Source organism: Buteo buteo, chromosome 26 (genome assembly GCF_964188355.1).
Source record: "Buteo buteo chromosome 26, bButBut1.hap1.1, whole genome shotgun sequence".
In the NCBI taxonomy this organism is placed as follows: domain Eukaryota; kingdom Metazoa; phylum Chordata; class Aves; order Accipitriformes; family Accipitridae; genus Buteo; species Buteo buteo.
In genome coordinates, this window is record NC_134196.1 from 14,380,724 (window position 1) to 14,407,161 (window position 26,438).

The window sequence follows — 26,438 nt, forward strand, 5'->3', positions numbered from 1 at the left end:
CTGGACTATCTGCTTTTCTGCATTAGATGGTTTCATTGTCTTCCCTTGACAATTTTTTACCCAATGTAAGCTGATCGGTAGAACAGGAGCTGTAGCATTCAAGCACTGTTGGTGCCCTAACCACCAGGCTAGACTATCTTTCTCTACTGTTTACTGACTGAATGTACTTTATATAAAATGGAGCAGTTTCTGAAAGAGAAATCAGGATTTCCTTCACCAAGGGTGCTGACTGGCCCTGTGGGTGTCACTTTCTCCTGGAAGCCCGGAGATGACAATTAAGCTCCCCCAGCCACAAGGGTGGCAGAGCAGTGGACCTTACATCTTGCATTTCCCATGGGAGACTTCTGACTGCTTCACTCTTTCAGCATAGGTGGAAACATTGACCAAATCTAACTTTTCATTGTCTTTATTTTTTCTGTAAGTGCCCAAATGGAAAATGTCAGTTACTAGGAAATGCTTTTTTTGGTTCCTCATTTCAGTGGGAAGTCAAAATTTGTAGTTTTGCTTCACGTATGAAGTTTGTCAGATAGATGAAAGCATTGAGTATTTCTGCAACCCCACAGTCAGCAAGGGCTAGCACAGGAATATTGAGCTCCAGAATGCCCACCTCTTCCACCTGAGCAGGAAGGATAACTGCTTTCATGGTATCAGTAACAGCAGGCATCCATTATTCGGTGGCAGACAAGCAAAGTGGGGGGATGTGGCAAACATTTTGTCGTTTACTACATTTAACATGTCAGAAAAGAGGGCAGCTCTCAGGCCTGCTGAGTTCTGTCTTGCAGAATTTAAACTGGCTGCCTTTATTGCAGGTCATTATTCACCATGACCATTAGAAAAAGAGGAAGGTTCGATGGAAAACATCCCGCGTGGGTCTGTGGGGACGGGGGGATAGAGCACGTACTCTTTATTACCTGCCTTCATTACTTGTTCTGTTTCTCCCACCGATAGCTGAATTTCTGTGATAAATGGCAGCATTGTGTATAATTAATACTGTGTATAGTTTGTAAATCAGTTTGTAATGTACTTAGACATCCTTTTAGATGAAAGGTACTCACCGCTATCTCTGTGAATCACAGGCTCCTGTCTTGTCAGGAGGTACAGTAAGGCAGAAACTTTTTGCCACACATCACTCTCCTCCCACGCATTGCAGTTTTACAAAAACAAGGCATCTCAGGAGTTCCATGTTTCATTTTTGTATCATTAAACCAAATCTTTACCTCTCACTCTTTTAATAATTTCCTTTGCCTTTCTTTTCCTTATCCTGCATCAGTCATATTAATTTAAATAGTGGAAGGTCTGTACAACTGCTAAAAAAAGAATGTCTCAATTCCTCTCCCTGTCCAATTCATATTTTATGATTCAGTCTACTGCTCAAGGTATTAATTGTTAAAATAAAATAATGGCACCCATGAACATCGTATCTGGATCTTTTAAAAAGTTCGCTAGTAGTTCAGATATTCATTACATACAGAAAGCTACTCAAAAAAGTGATGACACGCCAGTAAATGACATGAATCTTTTAAAGCCTGCTTCGGGTGAGAGAAATATTGTAACACATTGATTGTATTTGGATTAATGTGGTTCATCACTCTGTGTGATTTACAATGTTTTTCCATATAGTAGTTTTGCACTGGATTTGTGTGTCAGTCTCAGGAATGGTCAGAAAGGATAATATGCTTCTAGATCTGCCAGCTGCCTCCCTATTGTATAGGGGGTTTGCAACAAGCTGCAGACCCCACTGCGGACGTGCTTAGGGGCATCCAAATCCATCAGATGTAGTCAGGTCTTGGAATACGCTCTCCTGATGTGCTATTTGAACACACTTTGGTTATATGCCTATGTTTGATTTATTTCATTAACGATAAAGATTTTTGAATGGTGAATTTTGTCCAGGAGATATTGATCACTGTTTTTTTCAGGCTTTGCCGGATTTAAATGCTGAAATTAGTGTTATTGTGGATTTAACGCTCCTGATGCAGAGCAGTGACTAGGACAAGTTCCTGTGTTTCGGCTACTGAATTCATTGTCCAGCATCCTACTGCAAACCCCTCTTCCTCCATGGCTTTTCTTCATGAACCCAAAGTCCATCTTTGCACCATGTGTGACTTGGCTGTAACTCCTGTTCCACCAGCCCAGGCAGGAGATCGGTGGTCTCTCCGCAGAGGAGGGGCAGAGTAGGTAGGCTGTGTAGGGTAGTAACATCACAGCCATACCATCACAGCTATACCATCACAGCTATACCATCACAGCTATACCACCCCAGCCCAGCCCGCGAGTTCTCTGGACCCCATTTGCCAGAGCCCTTCAGTGTCACATGCCGTATTTTGAACCTTTTTTTTTCCAGAGCCACAATGCATCTGTTATTGCCAGAGTTTTTCAGTGGAAACAAGCATACTGTTCAGCTGGTGCTCGTCCAGGTTAGGAAGGTGGTTACATTTTTAGAACTTAAATTGATATTTAGCACTGATTGTTTGGATAAGGGCTTTTCAGTAACAAATGTTGCTTAATTATTGCCTCAGATTGGAGGCGAGTTATTGTTTTCTGACATCAGTTTCTGAAGCTTGTCTCTCTGAAACCTTGATTTTCTCCCACCAAGGTATTGACAGATGGAAAAAACACATTTGTTATGGAGATTAATTTGTTAGTATATGTTCTGTATACCTTATACCGAGAGACAGCTGAGCAGTAGGAGTTAAGTGGTAAGTCCATAACAAAGATACATGCTAACAGTGGAGAGCTGTTATCGTACACAATCAAAACAAAGAGATTTTTGTCATTACTTTGATTTATATGGAACAAGATAATATACATTTTAGCCAGCTCTTTTTGTGCTATTTTTGTAATGATGTTGATATAGTCATGAATAATTTTCTATGAGCTTAAAGCACAGGAGTGATTTCCCACAGTAATCAAAGCAATGTTACCCTGATAAATTCCTCTTGCAACGTCCCCATGTATCACGACAGGGGAAGTACGCTGTAGGCCTCAGCCCTAGTGAATGAAGTCATTTAATGGTCTTATATTTTATGTCATTTAAAGTTTATTTATGCAGCACTATGACTGACAAAACTTTTATCAGGCCCTGATACTGCAAAGACACCATGTCATTGCAGACATAGGGTTGTTGTCATCTTTCGCTCTCTGACATAGTTTGCAGTTATGTGAAAATGTGGATAATTAAATTGTACATGAAAACTTTGTATCCTTTTCTAAGGACTTTGTGCATTCAGAGTCGGTGTATGGGTAATTTTCAAATTATTCTAAATACACAGAAATATATTTTTGAAAGATGTATTTTTTTTATGCCATTAGAGGCTGTGAAGGACATGGAGGGGAAAGATCGGCAGCATCACAAGCTACAGCTCTGTTGTCATCTCCTAGCTGAGATTTTCCACTCCATTGTGCCATTTCTCAATCTCTGCAATGGCTGCTAATCAAATTCTAACAACGTGGTGTTTGACTTGATCAGTTGAATGACTAAAGTGACTGTTTTTCTGGATATCATGTTGTCATATGTTTGAATTGGTCTATTCTTAACTTGATTTGGGTTTTTTTTTATATATGTGAAATGATTTGGATGCGTTTCACATACAGAAGAATAACACAGCTGGTGAGGGGGCGAGGAAGAGTAAGCTGTAGCTACCAAAAAAAGGGGATAGCTTTTATCATATGCCATTATGTAGAGAGTTCTTGTCTTCAAACCACATCCTATGCAACTCTTCATCCTTTGTCTAAAAGATCTGCATGCCTAAATGTGTCCTTTACAGAAGGCCAAAAAAAAAAAAAAATCTGTTAGTGTCCTGCCTTGCGATGATAGTAATTCTGCTGAAACGAAGTAGAATTAATCCTAGTGTAATGATGGAATTAGAACGAGCACCAGCTTAAACAATTGTCTTAGGCATCCTGGGTCTAGGTTCGATCTCATATTCCATCAACTACAGAAGGAAAGGACTGTGGTCAGAAATGATCAAGCAGAAAATCTCTCTGAAACTGTGTTCTTGCATGGCACCTTTATGGCCCTCCATCAGAAACACTGGGCAGGTGAGGAGGCAGGAAACTGGGTAAACTTCAAATCATATTTAGGCTCAGAAGCTTATCCCAATCTGACAGCTTCTGCAGAGTGCTTTGATCTCTAGCAAGTTCTAAGGGGGAAAAAAAGGAGTTTTTAATATCAATACCTAAGGAGATAGCCTTCCTGCAGCTTCCATATGCTCTCCTGCCATGCTCCTAATGAATGAAGCAAAATCTAGGGTTGAAACCTGCATTACAGAAGCTAGTGGGGGCACTGCTATTGAGTTCAGTAACTGCAAACTCACACTTACGTAATTTATTTAATTATCACCACTTTCTAAGGAGAAGGTTTTAAGTGGCTTTCTTCAAGCTGTTTAGAACCTCTTACACATGACAAAATTTCTCTTTTGAAATAAATGTCAGAATTTTGCAACTGTTTATGACAAGAATTAATTCATCAATAAAATGCTTTTATTGTTGAGAAATACTCCTAAAAGAAAGCACATAGAAAAGAAAATATGAAATATTGCAATACTAGTTAATTGTAAAAGTGTTTTTTTGAAACCAGATGAAGAAAACTTAATAGAAGCACAATAGAGCATGTGGAGCATATAATGTCAGAGTATGTTCTGAGGTTTTTTGGGGGAAATCAGAATTTTGTAGTGCTAGCACAGCCCAGAGCAGCTCTGTAGCCTGACCTGTGCACCCAGTGCCCCAACTCGCATCATGGGAATGGCTGCGCTGTGACGTTGCCTCCTCCTCGCAGGACGGCTTCATCCATCGCAGAAGGAGCTCGGTTCAGATCGGATGAAGATGGTGGTTCTCCAGACAGTGAGCAGGAGACCTTACCCAATGTTGCTGTGGGTGCGAGAGGTTTACTCAGGTTCACAGAAGGAACTTTGAAGAGAGATCTGTTGCAGGTTATTATTACGGCAAACTACAGTAAGCCCAGAAAATCCCCCAAGCCAAAAGTGGTTTGATACAGGATTAGTAGCAGGGTAGAGATTTCATGTGCTTGCCCTGTCCTTACTCTTCCCTTCATGTCTACTTACGGCTGTGCATGAGAGACGGTATTGGGAGAGCTGGAGGTTTGGTCAGAACAAGTAGGGCTGCGTGCTTCTGTTGTTGTAAAATGTAAGCGCTGGCATAGTATAAGTAATGTTTTAATTTTATTTCATGAGAGCTATTTAAAGATTTTATGCCAATTTATGCACAACTAAGCATGAAATAGAATACATATTTCAGAAAATTTCATGCTGTGAAGTGCTATGAAGGAGGTGCCTTCCTCCTTAAAGTGTTACATGCATAACAGATTTGTGAATAGTGATGGGGGCCGTCGTTGAATACCATGCACTGTACATGATCCTATTATAAGTGTTCTATAAAATGCAAAGGCTAATAAGCAGCAAAGCAGCAAAATACTGAAGCATAACGCTGAATATGTGAGTGATTTTGTGAAAGTTAATAGGAGCACTCATATTCCTTGAACGATCATAACAGCTGCTCTGGAAAATGATTGCAAAATGCCACTCTTGTTCTTGGCAGGTCTGTGCCCTGTGTTTATTCATAAACACAGCTGTTTAATATTAGATACAAAAGTAAGTTTCTCATTGTTTTATTGTCGTCAACCCTGTAGCTTTGGGAAAGTGATCTAGATGAAGCACTTAAACAGCGAGGCAGAGAGTTTCTTACTGAAAGAAAGAAACATTTTTTTAACTTTCTTACTTTACTGATTTTACTTTTTCCCTTTGGAAAAAGTCCATGTCATTTCCCATTATAGAATTTCTTCCAAATTTTTGTTCTAGGAGAGAAATTGCTGTAAGTCTGTAGTACAGGTACAATGCATAGAATAAAACCACTGATTCTGGCTAATTTTTAATGTCATGCTTGATTTCTTATCATAGAGTGGTTGAGACTGGAAGGGGCCTCTGGTGATTGTGTAGTCCAAATCCCTGCCCAAAGCAGGGTCTCTCAGACCTGCGGGTTGCTCAGGACCTTCTCCATTTGGGTTTTGAATATCTCCTAGGGTGGAGACTCCACAGCCTCTCTGGGCAACCTGTGCCAGTGTTTGACCACTCTCACAGCAAAAAAGTAAACGAAACCTCCTGTGTTTCAGTTTGTGCCTATTGCCTCCCCATCCCGTCACTGGGCACCACCGAGAAGAGCCTGGCGCTGTTTTCTTTACTCCCTCCCATCACATATTTATACACATTGCCAAGCTCCCTCCTGTACCTTCTCTTCTCCAGGCTAAGAAATCCCTTTTCAGGAGCTCCCATCAGGTTCCAGCAACTGCCTTGGAGCCATGGTCTTCACGGAGCTGAAGTGCTGTTGACTTCGGTGCTTGTGTGAACAGCGGCGGGTCCCAGATCGCAGCTGTGTTTGGAGTTTGTCAGGAATACCGACCCCTTTCCTTCACAGCCATAGTCTTTCCAGCTCAGCAGAAGCCTAGAGCTGTTGCCTGAATCAAACGTCTGCCACTGCCAAAGGCATCGGCACTTCTCCCCCAGCTCCAGCTTACTTCGGGCTCGACAGAAACCTGGAGCACTTGCGGATGTACGGTGTGTAGCCTCTGTAAGGTGTAAGGCCAGGAGCTAACCTGAGGAACTCGGTTTTCCTCGTTTTGGTGACATAGAAGGCAGTGTAGTCCTGTAGGCATAGACCTGGCTCCTAGGCTTTCTGTGTTACAGGACCATAGGATTGAAGGAGAGCTTTTTCTGGCATAGATACTCATTTCAGTGTTCAGGGTTATGCATTTATGAGCTATGCCTGAAAGCTCTGGACCAGGGACTGTGAAGCACCCATTAGTTGCAGGCAGGTGAAACAGGATCCAGAGTAAACCAGGGACATTAAGGCCCCGAGTAACCATTGAACACCTTACCCTTTTCCGTGTACGTCTGGGTAGAGTAGCAAAAAAAGTAAAAGGTGCTCCCAAGGCCTAACTCACTTCTAGTTCATTTCTCTATGCACACTCTGCATCTTTACATTGTTCTGTAGGAAAACACATTCTGAGATTTCCCCAGAGGAGAATGCTTTTTATTAGATTGTTATATCTGTCTGCTGACCCTAGACAGAAGTAGGAATTATCATTTAATGTGAGGAACTGTTAAGCTTATCCAGCAGAGACATGGCATAAAAAAGCATTTTGCTTACACTATTTTTGTACTTTAAAATCATTTATCCTTGGCATGTAATTTAGAAAATAGGGTTTGATGACTGTTGGTAATTGCCTGTATTTTCTGTGATCAGTGTGTGTAGTGTTCAAAATTGATGTTGCTAATTAAATAACAGAAACAGGAACCAAGAGTTAATTGCAGTCTGTGCAGTTTGCCCCTCAAGTGTTTTGTGTCACCTGGTAAGTCTCAGCTCATTAGCAGAAACAAAGTCAATAAGTGTTTACAGATCTGGAAGCAGCTGGAGAGTTACAAAACCACCATGTCCCATAGAAGCTGCGTGCGTGTGAATGTGTGTGGTCATGGTCGCGGTCGTGCTCCTGATCACCAGCATAAGCAACACATTAACGAATTGAAAAGCGGTAGAGAATGACAGCCTACATGTAGTTCTCTCTGTTGATTACCATGATACAAGATATAAAAACTGAATTTTACCACCTCTCTGACATGGCTATGCAGGTTCTAGTTGGTTAAAAAGCCGAGTAGGCATTGTATTCACATAACTTTAGCCTGCATGTTGTCTAGGTAGCATCTATTCACTCAGTTATCAGATAGAAACCTTGACTCACCTTCTGAGTCACTCATTTTAAAAATATATTTCTTTGCAGGTGAACTACATACGCTTTTCCAAGATTTGTATTGTCTTGAGTTTAGCCATATTAAGTGCATGATGTTCAGGTGAATTTCACCTGAATCACCTGGTACGTCTGACCTACCTTATTGTTTATCCCGTGTTCCCTGATTCCGAGTTACCTTCAATCTTCTGTGCTATCTTCAGGCTTCTGTGTGACTTTGTGTGGCTCAACAGACCTCTAATAAGGATGTTGACTAGCACAGAGCTCGGAGCAACTTTCTGAAAGAGGTCATCTGCTCCAGCGTATTTACAGGTTTACCCTTCTGCTTGCTCTTTCAGCATCCTATGTGATTACTTTTGGAATGGAATATATACGGTATACATCACATTACTATCACCCCTTAATTTCTTATCCCTCAAAAAAATCTCTAGAAGTGGTTCCTTCTTTCTTTTCTCTATCATTATGAGAATTTTGCCATCTCAGTGTGTATCCCTGTTGGTATTTAAACAAAAAAGGCTTAAGTAGACTTAAATCTCGTGGCCCTAGATATCCATTGATAGTTTTTCTTCCTTTAGCCATTGCCAGCAGTTCATGTGACTTTTTTTTTTCCCGTTACAGTATTTACATGGTTGTCTAAAGGGATAGAAATCAGCCTTCTTCACAGAAACATAATTTCTGTTATTCTATTTCTAGTCTTTTCACAAGCTTTGCAGTTTTCTTCATGAGGAAGCACTTTGAGTTTTCATAAATTGAGAATGTCTAGATGTCAGCACTCTCTGGATTTGAAAGCAGTGCAGCAGGCGTTCCTAGAGGGCCAGAGCATATTTGTAGCTCACAAAGTATTTCTCTGTCTCTCCTAAAGGGGCTTTTTAATTGTGGCCGTACTCAGCCGAAGTATTTACAAGTTGGAGCTGTTGTGGGCAGACTGTCTTTCCAGATCTGTGGGACATGTGAGACAAGAGCCTTAGGCTGGGGTAGCACTGCCACTGCCACGGTCCGTGTTTCCAGAATTCAAAGCAGCCCGCAACTGGATTTGCACTGCGGATAGACGGCAGCCCCAGCCTGAGGTCATATTCGTTATGAGGCTCTTTAGGAAACCCTGATTTACAACCTTTTTATAGAGAGGGAACTCATATCCAGAAAGACAAAATTAATGGCACTACAGAAGTGCAGATACCACTAATGGTGTGAAATGATCCCTTTCATCAAGTTTATTTAATGAAATTTGAATGCTGGAGGAAAAGATGAGTGTAGAATTCCCACTGGGGAAGCAAACTGAATTGATAACATTAAATCTGACTTGGCAGTTCTCTTTCCGTTTTTCCAAGTTTCTAAGCGAGTGTGTTATTGCTTCTTAGTACCAGCTCTCATCCTCGACCTTCCCATTATTTCAGCTCTGAACCAAGAATGGCACTGCTGCTTCTCTTTACATCCAGATGTAATACTCCGTCACTCTAAAGTAAACAGCCACATGCCCTACTGGTAATTAAAGCTCTACGTGTGTTCTATTGTACTTGAAGTTTGAACACATGGCATTAAAAAGCCTCATATATCCAAATAGTCATCATCCATAAGGATATAGAGACTGTCAACTAGCAGCTTCTTTCTTGTACAAAAGTTTTGTGAAAAACATCTTCAAATGACAAAAATTGTCAGCTTTCTTATGTAGGTGTATATTCTACTTTCTTTTACTAATTCAGCTCAAAAATTAAAATAAAATTAAAATTAAAAAGGTTTGAGTCACTGAATGAAGATTCGAATTTTTGACTTAAATTGCGAAATGGTTGTTCAAGTAGAAGATTAAGCCTATTTGGACTCCTACAAAATGGAAAGGAGTTATTATTTGTTCATTGCATTTTGCAAAATATTTTTGCGACTGGATTTTTCTCATTTGTGGGCTGCTCTATGGTCTGTCTGTCTAATCTATAGGTGAACAGTTAGTGCAGAATACAGAGGAGAAGACACAGAATACAGAATTACAATGAAATTTAAGAACTTCACAGTTAGTTGAAAGATTACAGCTTAGAATCTCTAATCACAGTCTAATTTTAAAAGACTGATGAGTCATAAATATGTTTTCAAATTACATTAGGTAAAAAAAGACACTATTCAGCTGACATGACAAAGTTCCCATCTTATTCAGGTTATGCAAATAATTTAAATACTTGTCTTGTATTTTGCATATTAGTTATGTAATATATTATCATGTCAATTAACTGCAAAAGTTGTTAATAAAACAGAAGAATCTTTAATGGTGTAGAATACAGGCTTCAAACAGAAAAGAACATAACGGATGAAATACATAAAAATAACTCAGGATGAAGTACATAAAAACCCCTTAGATTCAGTGATTTGTAAATGATGTATGATTCATTTGTAAATGATATATGGGAAGTCCTTTGTTTCTGTACTTTAAAATCTATGTAAATCTTAAAATTTTGGACCTTTGTTAGGGTTAGAACACTAACATTTTCTGACATAAAGTATAAAGAATAACCCCAAAGCCTGGAAAATGAGATAACGAGGGATGTTGGCCAGAATTCTGTGTGGGGTGTCCAAATCTTTGGTTTTACTTATAGCTTTGACATTACATACCTTCTTCATGTTTGTAAGATAAGCACTTTGCCATGACGCACTTCTGTTTCTTCAGACGTAATGAATATTCTTAATCCCCACTGTTAGATCCTCTGGTGTGCCCACATGAAAAGAACTACAAATGTAAGCCGAGAATCATTTTTTTATTACTATAGTGTTCTTTCTCCTTGCATCCTTGCTCTCCCTGTCACCCAGCATGACATAAACCCCTCACTGTGTGTTTGAAATTGTTTCGGAAGAATACAAGCGATTCTGCGTTTAACAGAGGAGACACCATACTGGACCATGTTATACCTGCCTGACAAAAAAGACTTGACCCAGGAAATACAGTGTATGCAACAGTAAGGGAAAAAATAAAATTACCATACGGATGACCAAAAGACGTTAATACAAATAACAGTACCGACTATTACAAACTCATGCTGTTGGTTAGATCAACGTTGCAGCTGTCTAAAATATCTATATCCAGGAGATGCATACCAAGTAATTTGGCAGGAGCTGCTTCAGTCTTCGTGGGGCTGGTGAGCTCTTGTTAGACACAGGTCCTGCTCTTTGCCTCACTTGCGAAACGTCACTTCATGTACCTGTTTGCACAGATCTGTAAGGACGATGAAGGCATCCCTTTTGTACAGTCCTGTTCTAGCAGGACACAGGGAGAGCCGCTGCCCACCGGCGTGTTCTCCCAGGGGAACGCACCTGGGAATGCTTACGTACCTGCAGGAATAGCTGGCAGTGAATAAATGGGATTTGCTTTCCTTTCCGCTGGCTTATAAACATCCCTGATGAGGGCAGGTGAAAATGAGATGCCTAAAGTCCTGCACATGAATGGGACCCTGGCAGCAGAGGCTGATCGGCTCTCAGAAAAATAAAAGATACCAGAAAGTTATTGAGGGACAGACATAGGTCTGTTAAATATGACAGACCGTGTTGATGAGAAGATAAAATGGCTTGTGTGTAGACGGGCAGAGATGAATTTTACTGAGTGGGTTTTGTCTAACATGGCAAATATGAAGCATGTGTTTATGGAGTTGAACAAAGACTTCTCCCTCATATATTCCTGTATCCTGTGACAAGAGGTAGATAAGAATTGAGGGCAAAAGGGTCTCACCTATGATATTCAGCTTCACTGATTTTATTTCCCTCATTGCTTGCAGTACCAATTTGTGGAAAAATCACAACTGGGAAAAAATCATATTTTGAAAACCTTTTTGCTACAATGACAGAGAATATTTAAGAATGTTTACCTTCCTTTTGCTGTTTCCTTTGCTTAAAACACTCAGATTTCTTTAGAAAATGGTAATTTTGATTTTTTTTTTTATTTTATTTTCCTCTTTTCCCTTCAGTCATTTAATTGTGCAATTTCTGGAAGGTTTTCTGGGAATGTTATATTTTAATGGGAAAAAGAGCATAGAAACAAGAAACTGTAAAAGCTGTTTAGTTATTCCTACATTTCTTTGTTCATCCCGGTGTGAGGTTGTTCCATTTTATTGTCCATTATTTTTGTTCAGCTTTGTTTCAGCTAGTGGAATGAGCATTCCTCCACTGCTATAGACAAAATCTAATGATGAAGCTGGTAAGGCAAGTTTGTTGGTTTTGGTTCTAACTCAGAAAAAAAGGCAAAGGAGGGATTAGTTGACAGACTGAGGATGAGCCCTGCCAACCCTGATGACCTTGGCAATCAGCTACCACGTTAGCAGTAACCTTCCACATTTTTCGCTGAAGTAACACACCACCCTGCTGCTTTGGTCAAGCAGTAACGATGGTTTCTGGATGTCCAGAAATCCTGCGAGCACATACATAGAGCAATTGTACTGTTCTTGTACGACTCCTCCAGCTTGTTCTGGTGAAGCTGAACTTGCTGCTGCTGTCTTCAAAGCCACGGTAGCAATGTAACGGTAGAAATGGTGCTGAGCCCTTTGCTGTACACCTCCGGTGCTGCGTCACGCCATCCTGTGGGGTCGTGTAGTGGGTCTACACCCTCGCGTTGAGTTGTACGGTAGGGGCTCTGCTGTGCAGGGCTGACAAGAGAGGGGCTGAATGCATATAATATATACATTCAGACTGCTGCACAACACTGTGGCTTCTCTGTCTTTGGAGGAGCGAGAGGTGGGATGTGAGAGCAGTCCAAAATATATGATTTGCCAGCACTGCATGAAGAGAAGGGAAAGCACGGCAGGGACGTTGAAAGTGAGGGCAGTGCAGGAAATAAAGCTCCTTTAAGCTCTCCAGTAAATTTGTAAATGATAGATCATTGAGATATTTACTCAAAGTCAGCTAAAAATCAGTTGCTCCCATTAGGCGTTGTGTATAGAAAATAGACAAGAGCCACAGTTGCCAATAGAATTCCTGTCTTTCTCTGCATGATAGTGTGAAAAAAAGTATAACATATAAATATACAAATTTAAATTATATTCCTCCACTTTTCCTGAGACTTTGTAGCTTTTTGTTTTGCTTTTACACTTAACTTGTGAACTTGTTTAAGTAGATACACCTCTTCTGATAAATTTAGACCCTAAGATTTAGCTGTATACTGACTGAAACAGAAGCCATACAGCTTTTTTCAACAGGCATAGATGCTATCACTGCGTCTCTTTTCTGGGGAATAAGGTAGATGTCCTGGGTTTTTTATGAAGTCTGCGAGCCATCTTGCCATCATTTGCAGGACTTGTGTTTTGATACGACAGGTATACCACAGATATTGCTCTGGATCGGAGCCATACACTCGGTTTCTGAGAAGTTGAGTGTTTCTTCCCAGGTGTCTCTTCCCGCCCGCACAGAGCAGCAGCCGCAGAACCACCGGGAATTTCCCGGGTTCCCAGGGTGCAGGAGAGAGGCAGGAGATGTGCATAAAGGTGCACTCGCTGCATTCGTACAGAGGAGCACTACCTCTCCAACACAAATGGCACTCTTTGTGGTCGCTTGGGGAAATCTGGAAGATTACTTCTTGTCTATTTGAAGAATATTGTTAAAAAATAAAAAAAACCAAAACAAAACAAAAAGGAAAAGGAAGCTTCACCCACCAAACTTGCAATTGCTATTTCTCACTGAAAGGAATATGAATTATTTTGCTTTTGCGTGCGAGAATGGGAGAACCGCATGCAAACAGTCTTTAATATTCTCCTTTAAGGATGATCGGTTCTGAGTATAAAAGGGGAAAAAATGCATTTTTCTCATTCTAAACATCTGAGGTTGGCTTTGACAGCTGTGTTCCTTTTTAAAAAAAATGAACACAGAATGCTCTTCTGATCGTAAACATAAAAGACAGAAAGTGCAGATCCATGAATTGGGCTCTGTCTCCCAGCCATTTTAGAGCAGTAATATCCCATAATACAAGGCAGCACAGCTTCTTCATCTTTGACCTCATAAGTGGAGTCATCTCTAAAGAAAAGTCCCCCAAATAAGCCTGAAAGCCATTTTTTGTAACTTTTTCCCTAATGGTCGAGTCAGAAAAGTTGTCCTATATTAGGACATTTGAGGCACAGTGTATGTATCACATTTCCAAAGTCAGAAACCCTAATCTTGGGCTGCTGGTCGAAAAACCAGTATTGTTATTAGCTTCAACAGGAATCATTGAGGTAAAACTCTCCTTAAATCGTTGAAGATTTTGTGTTAGTGTTCTCCCTTAAGCTGTGCCTTCTCTGTTCAGTACTAGACAGAAGAGGAGAAGCCTTCATTTGCCCAGCTGCTCAGGAGAAAGGGAATTTGTACCTCAGAGCCTCTGAAATGCATTTGGTATCAGCAGCTTCAGGAGGTCAAAAATCCTGAGACATCTGCCAAAATCAGGAGATTGTCTTTTCATCTGCTTTCTGGTTTCTGAGCTTATAGGATTGACACAATCATTAATGGCTTTGTTGAAACTTTGAGACAAGGGACATATCCAGTCACATGAATCCGTGACAGGATAAAATGCAAAGTAACACAAGTTTTGTCTAAGAAAAAACGCGGGTCCCCAAGGGTTTTGCTTGATTTTGCTTAACTTTGTTTCAAGTTCGTAATAGTAAAAGGAACGTAAGGGAGAAATTAGGAGGGTGCCTTGTGTTGTCTGCACTCAGTTCATATGGATCTGGAGTGCTGAAGTAGGTAGGGGAAAGTCAGTGATACAAGTTTCATTCCAGTAATTTGTGATTATGGTGATGACAATGTCTATGAACAAACTTCAGTGGGCTAAAAGGCTGAAAGCAGATAAAGACCCAAAACATACTGGTGAACTGTGTCACACTAAAGAGCCCTTGTTGTTGGACATTTGTTTCCTGAAAATGGGATCCTGATCTCTCAAGAGCTGAGGTGTAAGAATCACTTCTTACTTTGAAAGTCTTGGCTGTGTTGGACAAATAGTCCAGACTGTCCTGGGACACGAGCTGTATTCAGGAATTGCACAAGAACAGTCCTTCTTGATTCCAGTTGAGCCAAATGTATTTTAAGACCTTTTTTTTTTTTTTTTTTTTCCCCAGATGTATTTCAAATTTTCTTCTTCATATGCCCAGGAACCACAGAGATCTATGATTGCCATTGTGCATGTTCAGGCAGATTTTGCTTAGCTGAAACTACCAATAAAAATTGTCTCTGAAAATAAATGCATGAGAAAGCTAGGACGTCAGCAGTACTGAAACCTTACTTTGATTTTCACTAAGGAGAGTAAGTCAGTGGGAGTCTTTTGGCCACATCAGTTCCTGAAAGATGTGGAAGTTGCTGTATTGTCTTAGGGTTCTAGTTTTGTTCTTTATTATTTTGTAAGGTTGCATACATATATATATGTCTGCTACAAACTAAATTTAAAATTCTGGAGATAAAAAGAAAAGGATGATTTGGGGATGGTTTTTTATGTCTGTCATTTTTCTGGAAGGCATTTTGATATATTGAGAACCATTTTACAAAGTCATAACAGGAATTTAAACTTAAGTAACTAAGAATTGTCTGAGACAAAACTAGCTGAAATGAGGGTTCTACAAAAGGAGCAAGGAGAAACAATACTGGTGTTCTGGCATTTAGAGCTTTACGCTGGCTCTACCTAGAGATTTAATAATTAGACACAAAACCCAAATGCATTATAAAGCACTGTGCTGAACAGGCTCAAAAGGGTCTGTTTGCTCTGAGGATTACAGCTGGCTTTGGGATGATGAAATAGGATGTGACTGGTACAATCATGCTGTGCATGAAAGTTGTACCGGACATAATAGCACAATGCATTTCTTTTGTAATGGAAGGGATAATTTTTTTTGGTAATATTGAATAAGGACAGATAGGACAATTTTATGGAGCTCATTACACATGCCTCTCAAAGAACAAAAAGGTTGAAATAGCGTTCAGCTGAGCTCTTCCAGCTCTCCTTGTGTTTCCACCTCTCTGTATTGTCTTGTGCTTTTCCATCATCTTGTCCTTTTCAACTGCCTACCGTGAGGGAGGAGGGCAGGGCGAGGTGGAGGGAGGAAGGAAAAAGCCTAGAAGACTATCAGAGCTTTGAAATGAACTTCAGCTGTTATTTTAAGAAAACTGAAATACTTTGTGATGAAGTAAATCCCAGTCCTTGAGGAAATGCAGCACCAAATTAAAAAGACAGGAATTGACTTTTGGGGGCAACGTTAAAATTAGCTGTGAAAGAAGTTGAAAGGTTCCATCCTACATATCTTTCCCCCATCTTCTTACTAAAATATATAAAATCCTGTGAAACACTCAAATACTATTGTCCCCATTTTGTAGACATAGAACTGAGGCAGATTTACTGAGGCAGACTTGCTAAGGCCAGAGGCACAGCAAAATTTTGGCCTCTCATCCCTACTAGTAATCAATTTGGAGTAATTGCGAATGCTCCCAGCGTAGTACTCTCTAAAATAGATGTAGTAGCATTGTGACCGATTTTTAAAAAAGGAATAATATACTTCCACATGCAGAAGAAGACTGTCTCCTTCCGTCACTAGGGTCTTAAGTTCCCCAAGGTGGTGAAGCAGAAAGTTCTCTCTGTCCCGAAGAAGCTCTAGAAAATCAGCCACAAAGTCCCACAGAACTCTGGCAGCCTCCTGCCCCTCTCCTTCCTCCTTCCCAAGGGCTCCACCAGTACAGAGACCTTCTGGGACTGGTATTATTCAATGACAAGGCTACGTCGAACTCGTGTCCCACGGACAATAGATAACCTTTCCTTCCCCTCCCTTACACCCCTCGGCAATGACAAGCATCCATCCCATGGGCATTTAGGGTATGGGGTTCTGCAACCCTCTGACTCAGAAAAAGTCCTATTAACTTTACGGGGCTCTGGATAAGGTTATTCCCCAGCTGAGGTGGGGCTGTGGGATGGTGGGTCTCATACAATCTGTAGTACCTCAGGTGTTTGGAAGCTGTACATACCTTCTGACTTCCAAATATGTAAATGCATGATTAATGCATTAGTGATACCATAGGAAAGAGGGAAAGGGAAATGAGTACAATGAGCGTCGAGGGGACAGTCTAACACACACTCTCAGACCGTCACCCCACTAACTACATCACATTGTGGTACAGGAATGACCCACACGACTCAGAAGCCAGGAGAATGAAATAACCCACCTTCTAAGATTTCCTTCAGAAGAAGGATAGAAGACTATTCTGCGTCTTCTCATTAAATGTGATCAGTAAATCCACATTACCTTCCGACACAGTGGTGTCAGATGACACTGACCCTTATCTTTGCTAGGAGACCGCAAAGCCCAGAGATTAATGCAAAACATAGGACCGATAGAAATCAAAGCGTGCCTCTTGAAGACAGGCATTAACAAACCTTATCCTTAATAGGCTGAATGCATTCTCATACGCTTTAATCATCCATGAAGGTCATGGAGTCTTTCTATAGCTGGCTGACTCACTGTCCAAGCGCCTGCAAAAGCTCAGCGAGGGAATCCTGGCCAAAAGCCAGACTTCACAGATGGAGCGTTTCTCACTCTTGTGTTGGTGCTTCCTACAGAAGTGGTCAAATCAGCCCCAAATCAGCTGATCTCATTTTGAGAAATTAGTTCTCCTCCCTGCGAAAAGAAGTGTAAATCTGTCACACAGCTGAGACAAACCCGTTTAGTCACAGCACCCACCCACCTCCCGAGCAGCTTTGCCAGCCTGAGCCGCGGTGCCAGCGGAGTGCCCCGGCCTCACCCCCAGCCCTGCTTCGGCATCTTCATCCTCCGCGATGATCCCAGTCCCCGGGATCGTCCTCAGCAGGTCCCGACACGTGCGGACAGGACTCGTACGAAGCCCGGTATCTAGTCCAGGATGATGGCCAGCGCTCAAACCTTCTGACTGAGAAGCGTTTCCTTTTATCGCACTAGGGCTCCTCTTGGTTTCTGACCGTGAGAGGTTTGGCTTCGACTGTATGACAAGGTTTATAGTATCTCTCCTGTGCAGTTTTCAGGGACATTAGTGACTTTCAACATCCATCTAAGCATCCAGCCGTTTTTCTGCCTCTTGTTCAGTTTTTGGCCTCAGCAGCATCCTGTGGTAACAAGGTCTGTGGATTAATTGCAGTGTGTGAAAGGCTGCTTCCTTTTATAAATTTTGATTTTCCCATATTTTAATGAACATTCACTTGAAAATCAGTATGGGGGAAGATGATACGGCTGTCTTAACTAATTAGATTAACCCTAGATATCCCATTAGCGTTACTTCTCTTTGATTTCTTTCAGAGAGCTCATAACATGCATAAATATTTAAGTGTATATGCCTTCATGAAAAATTGATCAAGAGCCAAAATTGTTCTTTAATGCTATATGAGAAATGCATAAATCCAGGAAATATTATACTTACTTTAAACAAAGATCTTCCATAAAAGATGTGGGGGTTTTTTTCTCTTGCAAAAATGTGAGTGAAGTTGTACAATGTAACATCTTGAAAAGCAGCATCCAAATATACAAAACTTCCCCAGACTAATCAGGACTGAAGCAATCAAAGTATCCCATTCCTATCACTTTTTCTTAATGTTTATACAGAACCAGTTTAGAGGTTTTTTTCTCATCACCCAAACACTCTTTGGACAAGCACGCTTAAATTTTTACAGGCTACATGTGAAATTTGGAACTGTTTGGCAGATTTGGGTTTTCTGCAGCTTTGGTGGCTCCTAATTAGAAAATGGGTGACTTAGAAGCATGTTCCAGATCCAGAGCATTTCTCAGTGCTTTTCACTGCTTCTTGTAAACTCAAACATACACCTGTAATTTTTCTACTATTGCAGGTGACTTTCACTGCACTTTTGTAGAATAGCCAAGACTCCCCCTTACAATTTTTCAGTAATCAGTCCCTGACCTTAGAGATATTTAAATGTCCCAAGATTTATATTTCTAGTCACATCATGTTTTAGCAGAAATACATTATGTATGAAAGTTTGAGTAGGTCACTGCAGGCAACTGCTGATACATAGAAACATGACGCTTCTTTAATTAATCACCAAGAATAATTGATTTTATACTCGGGAGAATTTTATCTTAGTTTACAGACGTAATTCAAAGTTTAATGTGGACTTCACAAAAGGGCAGGTTTCTCCTGTTGGAGAAAATAACATTGTAGAGGGAGAGGCAAACGGGAGAGGAGGGAGTGCCACCTTGGACACCAGTTTTGTGTAGGGCAAAGTGCCTTCAGAGTGGCACTTGGCAAAATGCTTTGTTCTAGTTGCATAATGCTGGCTGAGGACATGCTGGCTCCCGTGCGATTCAGGGACTACATGAGACACTAAACTTGCTGCGACACATGACACACATAATGTTATAAAAGCCAAAATCTTCTGGGGATGTGTGTTAGGCACCCGAGCCAGCCAAAGGCGTTAACCTGATGCCCAGTGCAGCTGCAATCTCAAATCATTGAACAGCAACAGGAAAGTAAATCAGACGCGTTTAGGAGAAGAAAAGAGAAAATGCAGGTATTTTCACAATTTGTTGCCAGATTTTTTGTAGCCCTTTACCCAAACTGTACAAATACAGCTGCAACTATCACCTTCACTCCTGATAAATACATCCTTTTTTGGTTGTACAGCTGAGGCTGGCTGATGAGGGTGACAAGACGAAACCCGGTGGCACTAATTAAGTGTAGACACTGTCAGTGTGCAGGCAGCAGAGCAGGGTGCTCAGATGGAGGGACCCACCCTCAGCCGGGCCACAGTCCAGTATTTGCTTTAGCGCAAAAAACATTTTATAGCATTTTTGGTGACTTTCTTAAAACCTGAATGAATAAGTGGAGCACAGGCAGGTAAGACAAGTCTTTTCTGAGCTTTCTCTTTTGTTCGGCCTAAGTAAAGAGGGGCGATTATTTTTATTTTCATTTTTAGAGTTGAGTTTCTTTGGTTTTAGCACAAAATAGAACTTACTACGCAATGGCCCTTAAGTATGTAAAATTTCTTGTATGTATAATTTGCTCATTTACTTTTAATATTTGTTCATAATGGTATTGTAAAAAATTATACTTTAACCTTTAACCTTCTTCATCCTTGTTTATTTTTCTTCCCGTATATTCAGGTTAGCTGGAGAAAACACCTGTGGTGGTAGGATCAGGAGGAATTTAGAGGGGAGTAATGAATGTATAGAAAAGGAATGGTATATTTGAGGCTCATTGCAGAAAGGATATCACTGATGATAAGGAAAAGATAAGAAAGGGAGGCATCTCTGAATTTTTCTTGAGAAGCAGAACTTGACTTGGCAAATGATATTTTATTGTAATATCCTAAAAATATTATTTCAGAGACTGTGTTATACATTCATCCCTTTCATGTTGTTTTGTTTGGGTTTTTTTCTTTAACATGAAAATCTTTATCAAAAAGCCCCTATAGGATCTCAGTTGTGAATAGTCTTTGGTGTTTTTCTGTGCTGAGTTTCCTTTTCGGGAACTCTGTCTTCCCAAGTTTTCCACTACAAGCAGAAAAGTCCTTCCCTTCAAACTACCTGTTTTGCTTGGATCAGATAAACCTAGAAACTGTCGCTACAGTTGCAATATCCAGGTCGGTAATTGTTCAGGAAAATGAGTCCTCCAGGGTGCTCGCCTCTAGGCTCAACAAGTCGCTATTGCCAACAGCAGTAGCAGATTCAAAATTGTAAACTCTTTGGGGAGTAGGTCACAATCCATGATAAACACTGCAGATGAGAAAAGGGTAAATGATTAGTGCTGTCTAACTGGGATGCTTCAGCCCATTCTTTTCCAAAGCGAAAGGAGCAACTAGAGGAACACAGTAAGACATAACTTGTGTATCTATGCTAATGCGTTGTTTTATTTATTTCTACGGATTTACTTTACAGGAGTTAATTTCATGTTTTATTGCAGGTGGTGTTAGAATACCTGATGATTTCATCTGTGTAATTATAACCTCTAAATGGCTGGACAGGTTTCCATTCTAGGAGTGATTCTCTTAATGACACTTTATATTGTTTGTCTAATGTGCAGGTATTGTTGCATTTGTAGTTCATGCATTATCAGTTTTCTATCCTAATCTCTTGCCTTTATGGACTAGAGTCAACACAATATCTAGGCATGCCATCAGAATGGCATAGTAATATTGAAATATTAAAATTTTAATAATTTTTTAGAAATTTTTGACTGTTAGGAATCGTTAGGACTTCATTTTTTCTTTCTCTTCTCTATCTTCCTTCTCTCTTTTTATTTTGTTTTTTCTTTCTCTGACTAACTTTTCCCAACAAAAATTGTCATAGTTAAGAATTTGCAGAAAGGCAATTTTGTACCAGACCCTCAGGTCAGACTTAAATTTCAGTCACCTTTGGGAGGGCAAATGCCAGAGTTGAGAATATAATGCCCCCAAGTGTTGCCTTCATCACAGACCTTGATAGTGTCAGTCTGGGTTATTGTATGATAACATTCATGTAATTGAGGAGACCCATTGCCTTTTAGTGCTGAGGAGGCATAAATTAGCCTGGATCTTGTCAGAAGGAACTTGGGAAAAGAGTATAATCTTGCCCTGTTCCTATCATTTTCCATAAGCATCCAGAGTTGGCCACAGGATGCTGACCTTGATGTGTCTCCGGTCTGGACCACTCCTGCTTTATGCCTTTACGAATCCAGTACAAACAAGGGGGTAACAGAGAGCACAGAGCACGTTTGTTATGTGCTGCTCACTCTAAAGCAGGTGCTCTCGGGGTCCCATCGAGCATTTCTATACATTGTCTTTCACTGATCGAGTTAGAAATCCCGTTCCTAAAGTGGCAGATTCTGGGCTGCTTCTTCTTGATAGGAAGAGGCAAATGCACTCTCTTGTGCTGCCTGATGTAGGAAAGTGGCGGCCTATGTGACTCTTACTTAATTTTTACTATAATTGCTGATGAACTAAGCTTCACGCTAACACCAGCGCTTGAGCAGCAGATCCCTTGAATGGACAGCAAGGCAAGGTTCTTATAAAAAATGTGAGCTTTTTCTTCCTCTGATATTTCTTGGGGGTGTTTTGGATGAATAGTCACAAAAACACCCTTTATTGCTGCACAAGAAGCACCCTGAGGTGAAGCTTAGGGACAAATTTCTTCCCAGCCACTTAGGAGGTTTCCTAAAAGGGTCCTGAAATCTCCAGCTGCGAAGCCAGGTAAGCTTTCTAAGCAGGCTGACGCCAGACTGACAGAGCGAGTGCTGTGGTCACCAGGCTTCCCCCAGAACCACCAAGGACAATACAGCTCTTACAGAGACACACACACACTGTGCAGCCTTTTATGATTATTTGTTATAGGACACAGTGGACCAAATTCGGACCTGGTAGAAGGAAAGGTGACTTTCCTGAAGATAATGGAGTTTCACCATGTTTTATTGTCCCTGGATATGATGAACCACAATCCCAATATACTACATCTATAAGAATTTACTACCTCCTCATAGGCTTTTTAAGATCTGTTTCATCTGAAGCTAGATATTTTTCTGGCTGTTTCATCTCTATGTCTTTATCAGTGAGCTCTTAACACACTATTTAACAACATCTCTATTAATGTGATCTGATCCCTGTCTCAAATACGTTTAAGTGAATGTATTTTGATTTTATGGCTGCTAATTTTGCTCAGTAACAACAGTTAGCATTATCCCCATAACTCAGGGTCACTGACTTAGACAAGCGGTTTTGCACTCTTTATACCATCCTTATGGATCTCTAGGGACCCTCATGACAGCCTTCCTATTTCAGCAACAACTCCCTTTCTCATTTACCCAGGATCCTCAGACAGGCTGTCAACTTTCAGTGTAGTGACGGCTTCGCAGCTCCTAAACCAATTCTCTTCCACCATGGCCGGAGCGAGCCAGTCTGGGGAACAGAAGGAATGGTGCTCAGATCTGTTAGATCTCCATATGTCCCCTCTCAAGACATTTCTCTGTTTCAATGTCAAAGCCGGAGCAGTTTTGTAACCACTCAGGATGCCTGTCTAATTCAAGAAGAAGCAAAGAGAAGAAGATTTTGCATATTGAAAATGCCAGGATAGAAAGGGTAATTTAAATTGAAGAATCCTATAATACTTCCAGCTGAATTAAAGCTCAGCTGTGTGGTAAGAGCAGATCTCAGTTGATGCATCAAGACCTGACAATCCTATTAGTGTAAAAAAAATGAGAAAAAGGGGAAAAAAATTAAAAACACTCACAACTGATGGAAAAATCAAATTGATAGTGGGAAAGGAAAGCAATTATTTTGTGGTTTTACATCGTAACTTATAAATACTTACTGAAGAATAAAGAACAACAGTCAAATTGTGTGATACTGTTTTTTCTTTGAGAAAAAAGTTGCCTTTCTTTCTAGACCGTAACCATATTCCCAGTGTGATGTCTGACCCATGGCTATTTAGTTCTCTTTATGCAGCTTTGGTTAGGAAGGAAGAATACTTACTTGGATCCTCAGAGCAGCAAGCTGGCCTATGGCTTTAAATAGGAAGTTTGAAATAAAAAGTCTTTTTCAGCCTAGGTCGACTGGCTCAGTCAGAACTTACTGACTTCCTAAGTCAGAAGTTGCCAGAAATGTTGGAAGCCTTCTGGGACCGTCTGACATACTCCTCTTCCCTCTCTTCTCCACTACATACTGTCTGCAAAGGGGATATGGAAGCGAAGAAAGGGACCCCAAAGTCCCACATGGAAGTATTGGTCACCAGGCGTCACGTGAAGACCCCAAATCTGGATCTTCTTGGAAACAGAAGATTTGAACCTAAATTATTTCCTGGGTAAAATTCCACTGACTTCACAGGAAGGATTTGAACTTCAGGACACATTTAGATTTCACTATGATCCTAATACAGAGAAAGAAAATGCTTCAGTGATGTAGTTGGTCTCTGCTGAGAATTGTAGTGTTCTCTGACTCACATGAAGAAGTTTTAGGAAATTCAAGCATGTCGAATGTATCCAGAATGTTTCTTTTTTGATCTCAGAAACCGCTAATCAAAATTAAAATTGTATAATTTCACTATGTCTGACTCATTCTTCACCTGCAGGGAGAAATGCTAAGATAATATTCAAAGCAAATCTTCATTGTGTAAATCCAACATCTCATTCTTTAAAGGTGAATTGATGTTTAATGCTTGACTTTCATTTTTAATGTAATAATTGTGTTATCTTGAACACTGTGACTTATCCAAGGAATTTAGCCAAAAACCTCTGGAACATATTTTGAACATAGTTGAGGAAAGGTGGTACTTTGCTAACGAGCAGCATTTAAGATGCTTAAATTTTCCTTTGGATTTATTCTTTATTGTGATGCAAGTAGATTGCAGAGATTATCGTTCTGGGAAAAAAACAATTAGCGAAGAGTTCCAGAGATCAGTCATCTTGAGAACTGAACGTGTTAAGCAAGGAGTTCGTGTGAACTGGTTTTGTTTTTCAGACACTGCAAATGGATGTAAACAAGCTGAATATCACATTGCTTCGGATATTTCGCCAAGGAGTGGCAGCAGCACTGGGACTGTTACCTCAGCAAATTCATATCAACAGACTCATTGTAAGTACCAAGGGGCTGTGTGTAATAAAATGTACCTGGTTATTCTGAATTCTCGTAAATTTATTCTCCTGTCACTATGGAAAAGTGCAATAAAATAGAACAGAAAAATACTTTTTTCCAATTTTTTTTTTTAATTGCACGACAGAAAAATAGATCTCCATTACAACATGATTTAAATTTTCTTTTGAAAGGAAACCATTCTCAGTTACAGTCTAGAGAAAAATTAAGTCAGATAAATCTCTTTTGTGTCCTATTCATAAGCAGATTGCTTATCCCTTAGTTTTCATTCCAATGCAGTTCTACATCACATTCATTAAGAAACACTTATTCATGTTTTGTTTCTCAAAGGTTGAATATGGCTCAAAAAATACCTATGATTCTGCCTTTCAAAGGTATCTTCACAATTTATACTCAGACTTCACATTAGTAAATTAAATGTCTTCTCACAATGTTAATATTCATGTTTTGCTATTCAGCTATAACAATCTATGCTCAGAAATGATCCTGTAGACTATGCTACCATATTTGCAAAAGATGACGACAAATTTGCCTCTAACAACAAAGACTTTTTAAAAGCAATTGTCATTGTATGGTTTTCTGTGTATGGTTAAGAGCATACATTCTTAACACTGTTGTCTTTTTATGACAGTTTTGCCATGAACCCCAACATTATGTGTGTATTGCTAGCATTCAATTCACGTTGCAGAGGGAAGAAGAGTTATTTTATTTTATTTTACATGCAGGTTGAATACTAGGGAAGAAAATTGACAGGTTCAGCATAAAAGTATTTCCTGCCTTGATAGCTTGATAGGATTGTATACATCAAAAAAGGATTATAAAACTCCTTCAAATAATGTCTCTGTGAGAAAGGATCACACAAGAAGTACAGCAGAAAAGATCAATAGGAATGCAATGCAGCCCTTTTCATGTCCTCCAGGGATGTCACTCATTTGTGACAAGTGATGCTAAATCTCCGTTGTCCCCTGCATTAACCAGAATGAAAGGTTGAAAGACATAATCAGAGAAAAGCACAATTAAATGAGAAATGTTCCAGAGTTTGGGATGTGTATTTCAACATTCTAAGTCACTCAGTAGCTTTCTTACTACGTTCTGTGGAAATTATGTAACTTAGCAGAAGAAATATGCTGTTTATTTTCCTCCTGGCTCCATAGCTTTTCCCTTTCTCCTCTCATTTGTGATCTAAGGGAAGTGGTAATGTCATTCTGCAGCTGCATATAGCTCAGAATACAGTAAGTACTATTAATTAATTAGTCTTCTCAACATCTGTAAAAGTCTGCTATGAGTTAATATTTCAGTGATATAGGAAAGAAAGGAAACGTTTGCCCTGTTTGCTCTAAAAATCACACACAGTCAAAATTCACAAGGAGGAAAAATATATCTTAAGAGACTTTGTTCCCAGTTTGCATCCTTCTAACATGAGACAGTTCCTCCCATGCAGAGTGCTGGCAAGCAGGCAGGGCACATCAAAATTCATCTCACCTCACTTCAGCCTAGCCTAAGCTACTCATCTAGGCTCCTGTAAAAGCAATAGAGAGAAGGGTAACTGGAGGAGGAGAGGCATTGAGATCCCAATTATTTTAGGATGGATTAAATCATTCTCTAGAGATGCCGGTCTCTCTCCGCTGACTCTGGAGGTGGTTTAAGATGACTGAAGTGAGGTAAGCTGACTCCCTCCCACCTGAGCAGCTCGTAGAAATGATCAGGAGCCCAGCAGCCAGGATGTGGTTGGGCACAGGGAAAGCAGAGGACCAGCTAGCCCCTTACGTATAACAACACATAGTGTGCCAGGAAATACTAACTGGGCATTTCCAGTGTCTCCTTAACCTTTCTGGTAAATCCTCCTCCCATAAAGGCCTTTTAAGGGGCAGAGGAACTTCTAAACAGAGGAGGCACGAAACGCTGGGAATGCTGCGTCCCCACCAAGCCTTGCCTTGTGCCTGCCACCTACACCCAGAACCAGGCACCTACCCACGCCGGAGACCACGTAGGAGGGCAGCCTCAAATCAGCTTCTTCAGCTTGGCAAAAGTCTTCACCTTGAATTGATGCCCCAGACCTGTAGGTCTGTGTTCACTGCTTATAGTCCCACCAAAAAATGCCCAGTCCCACCAGTAGCCAATGTCCTTACCAATCTTATTGAGCAGATGGACCAGCGGCCCACGTGAGAGCACAGA

At 40.4% G+C, this 26,438-nt stretch overlaps 1 protein-coding gene across 1 annotated transcript in view; it reads left to right on the forward strand.

Moving 5' to 3' along the window:
• Positions 1-26,438, forward strand: part of PTPRR (protein tyrosine phosphatase receptor type R) — a 154,485-nt gene that overhangs the window by 51,749 nt on the left and 76,298 nt on the right. Inside the window, exon 3 of the mRNA XM_075057761.1 lies at positions 24,132-24,245. Within this exon, the coding sequence (XP_074913862.1) occupies positions 24,132-24,245 (114 nt within the window). The remainder of the gene's footprint in view (positions 1-24,131; positions 24,246-26,438) is intronic.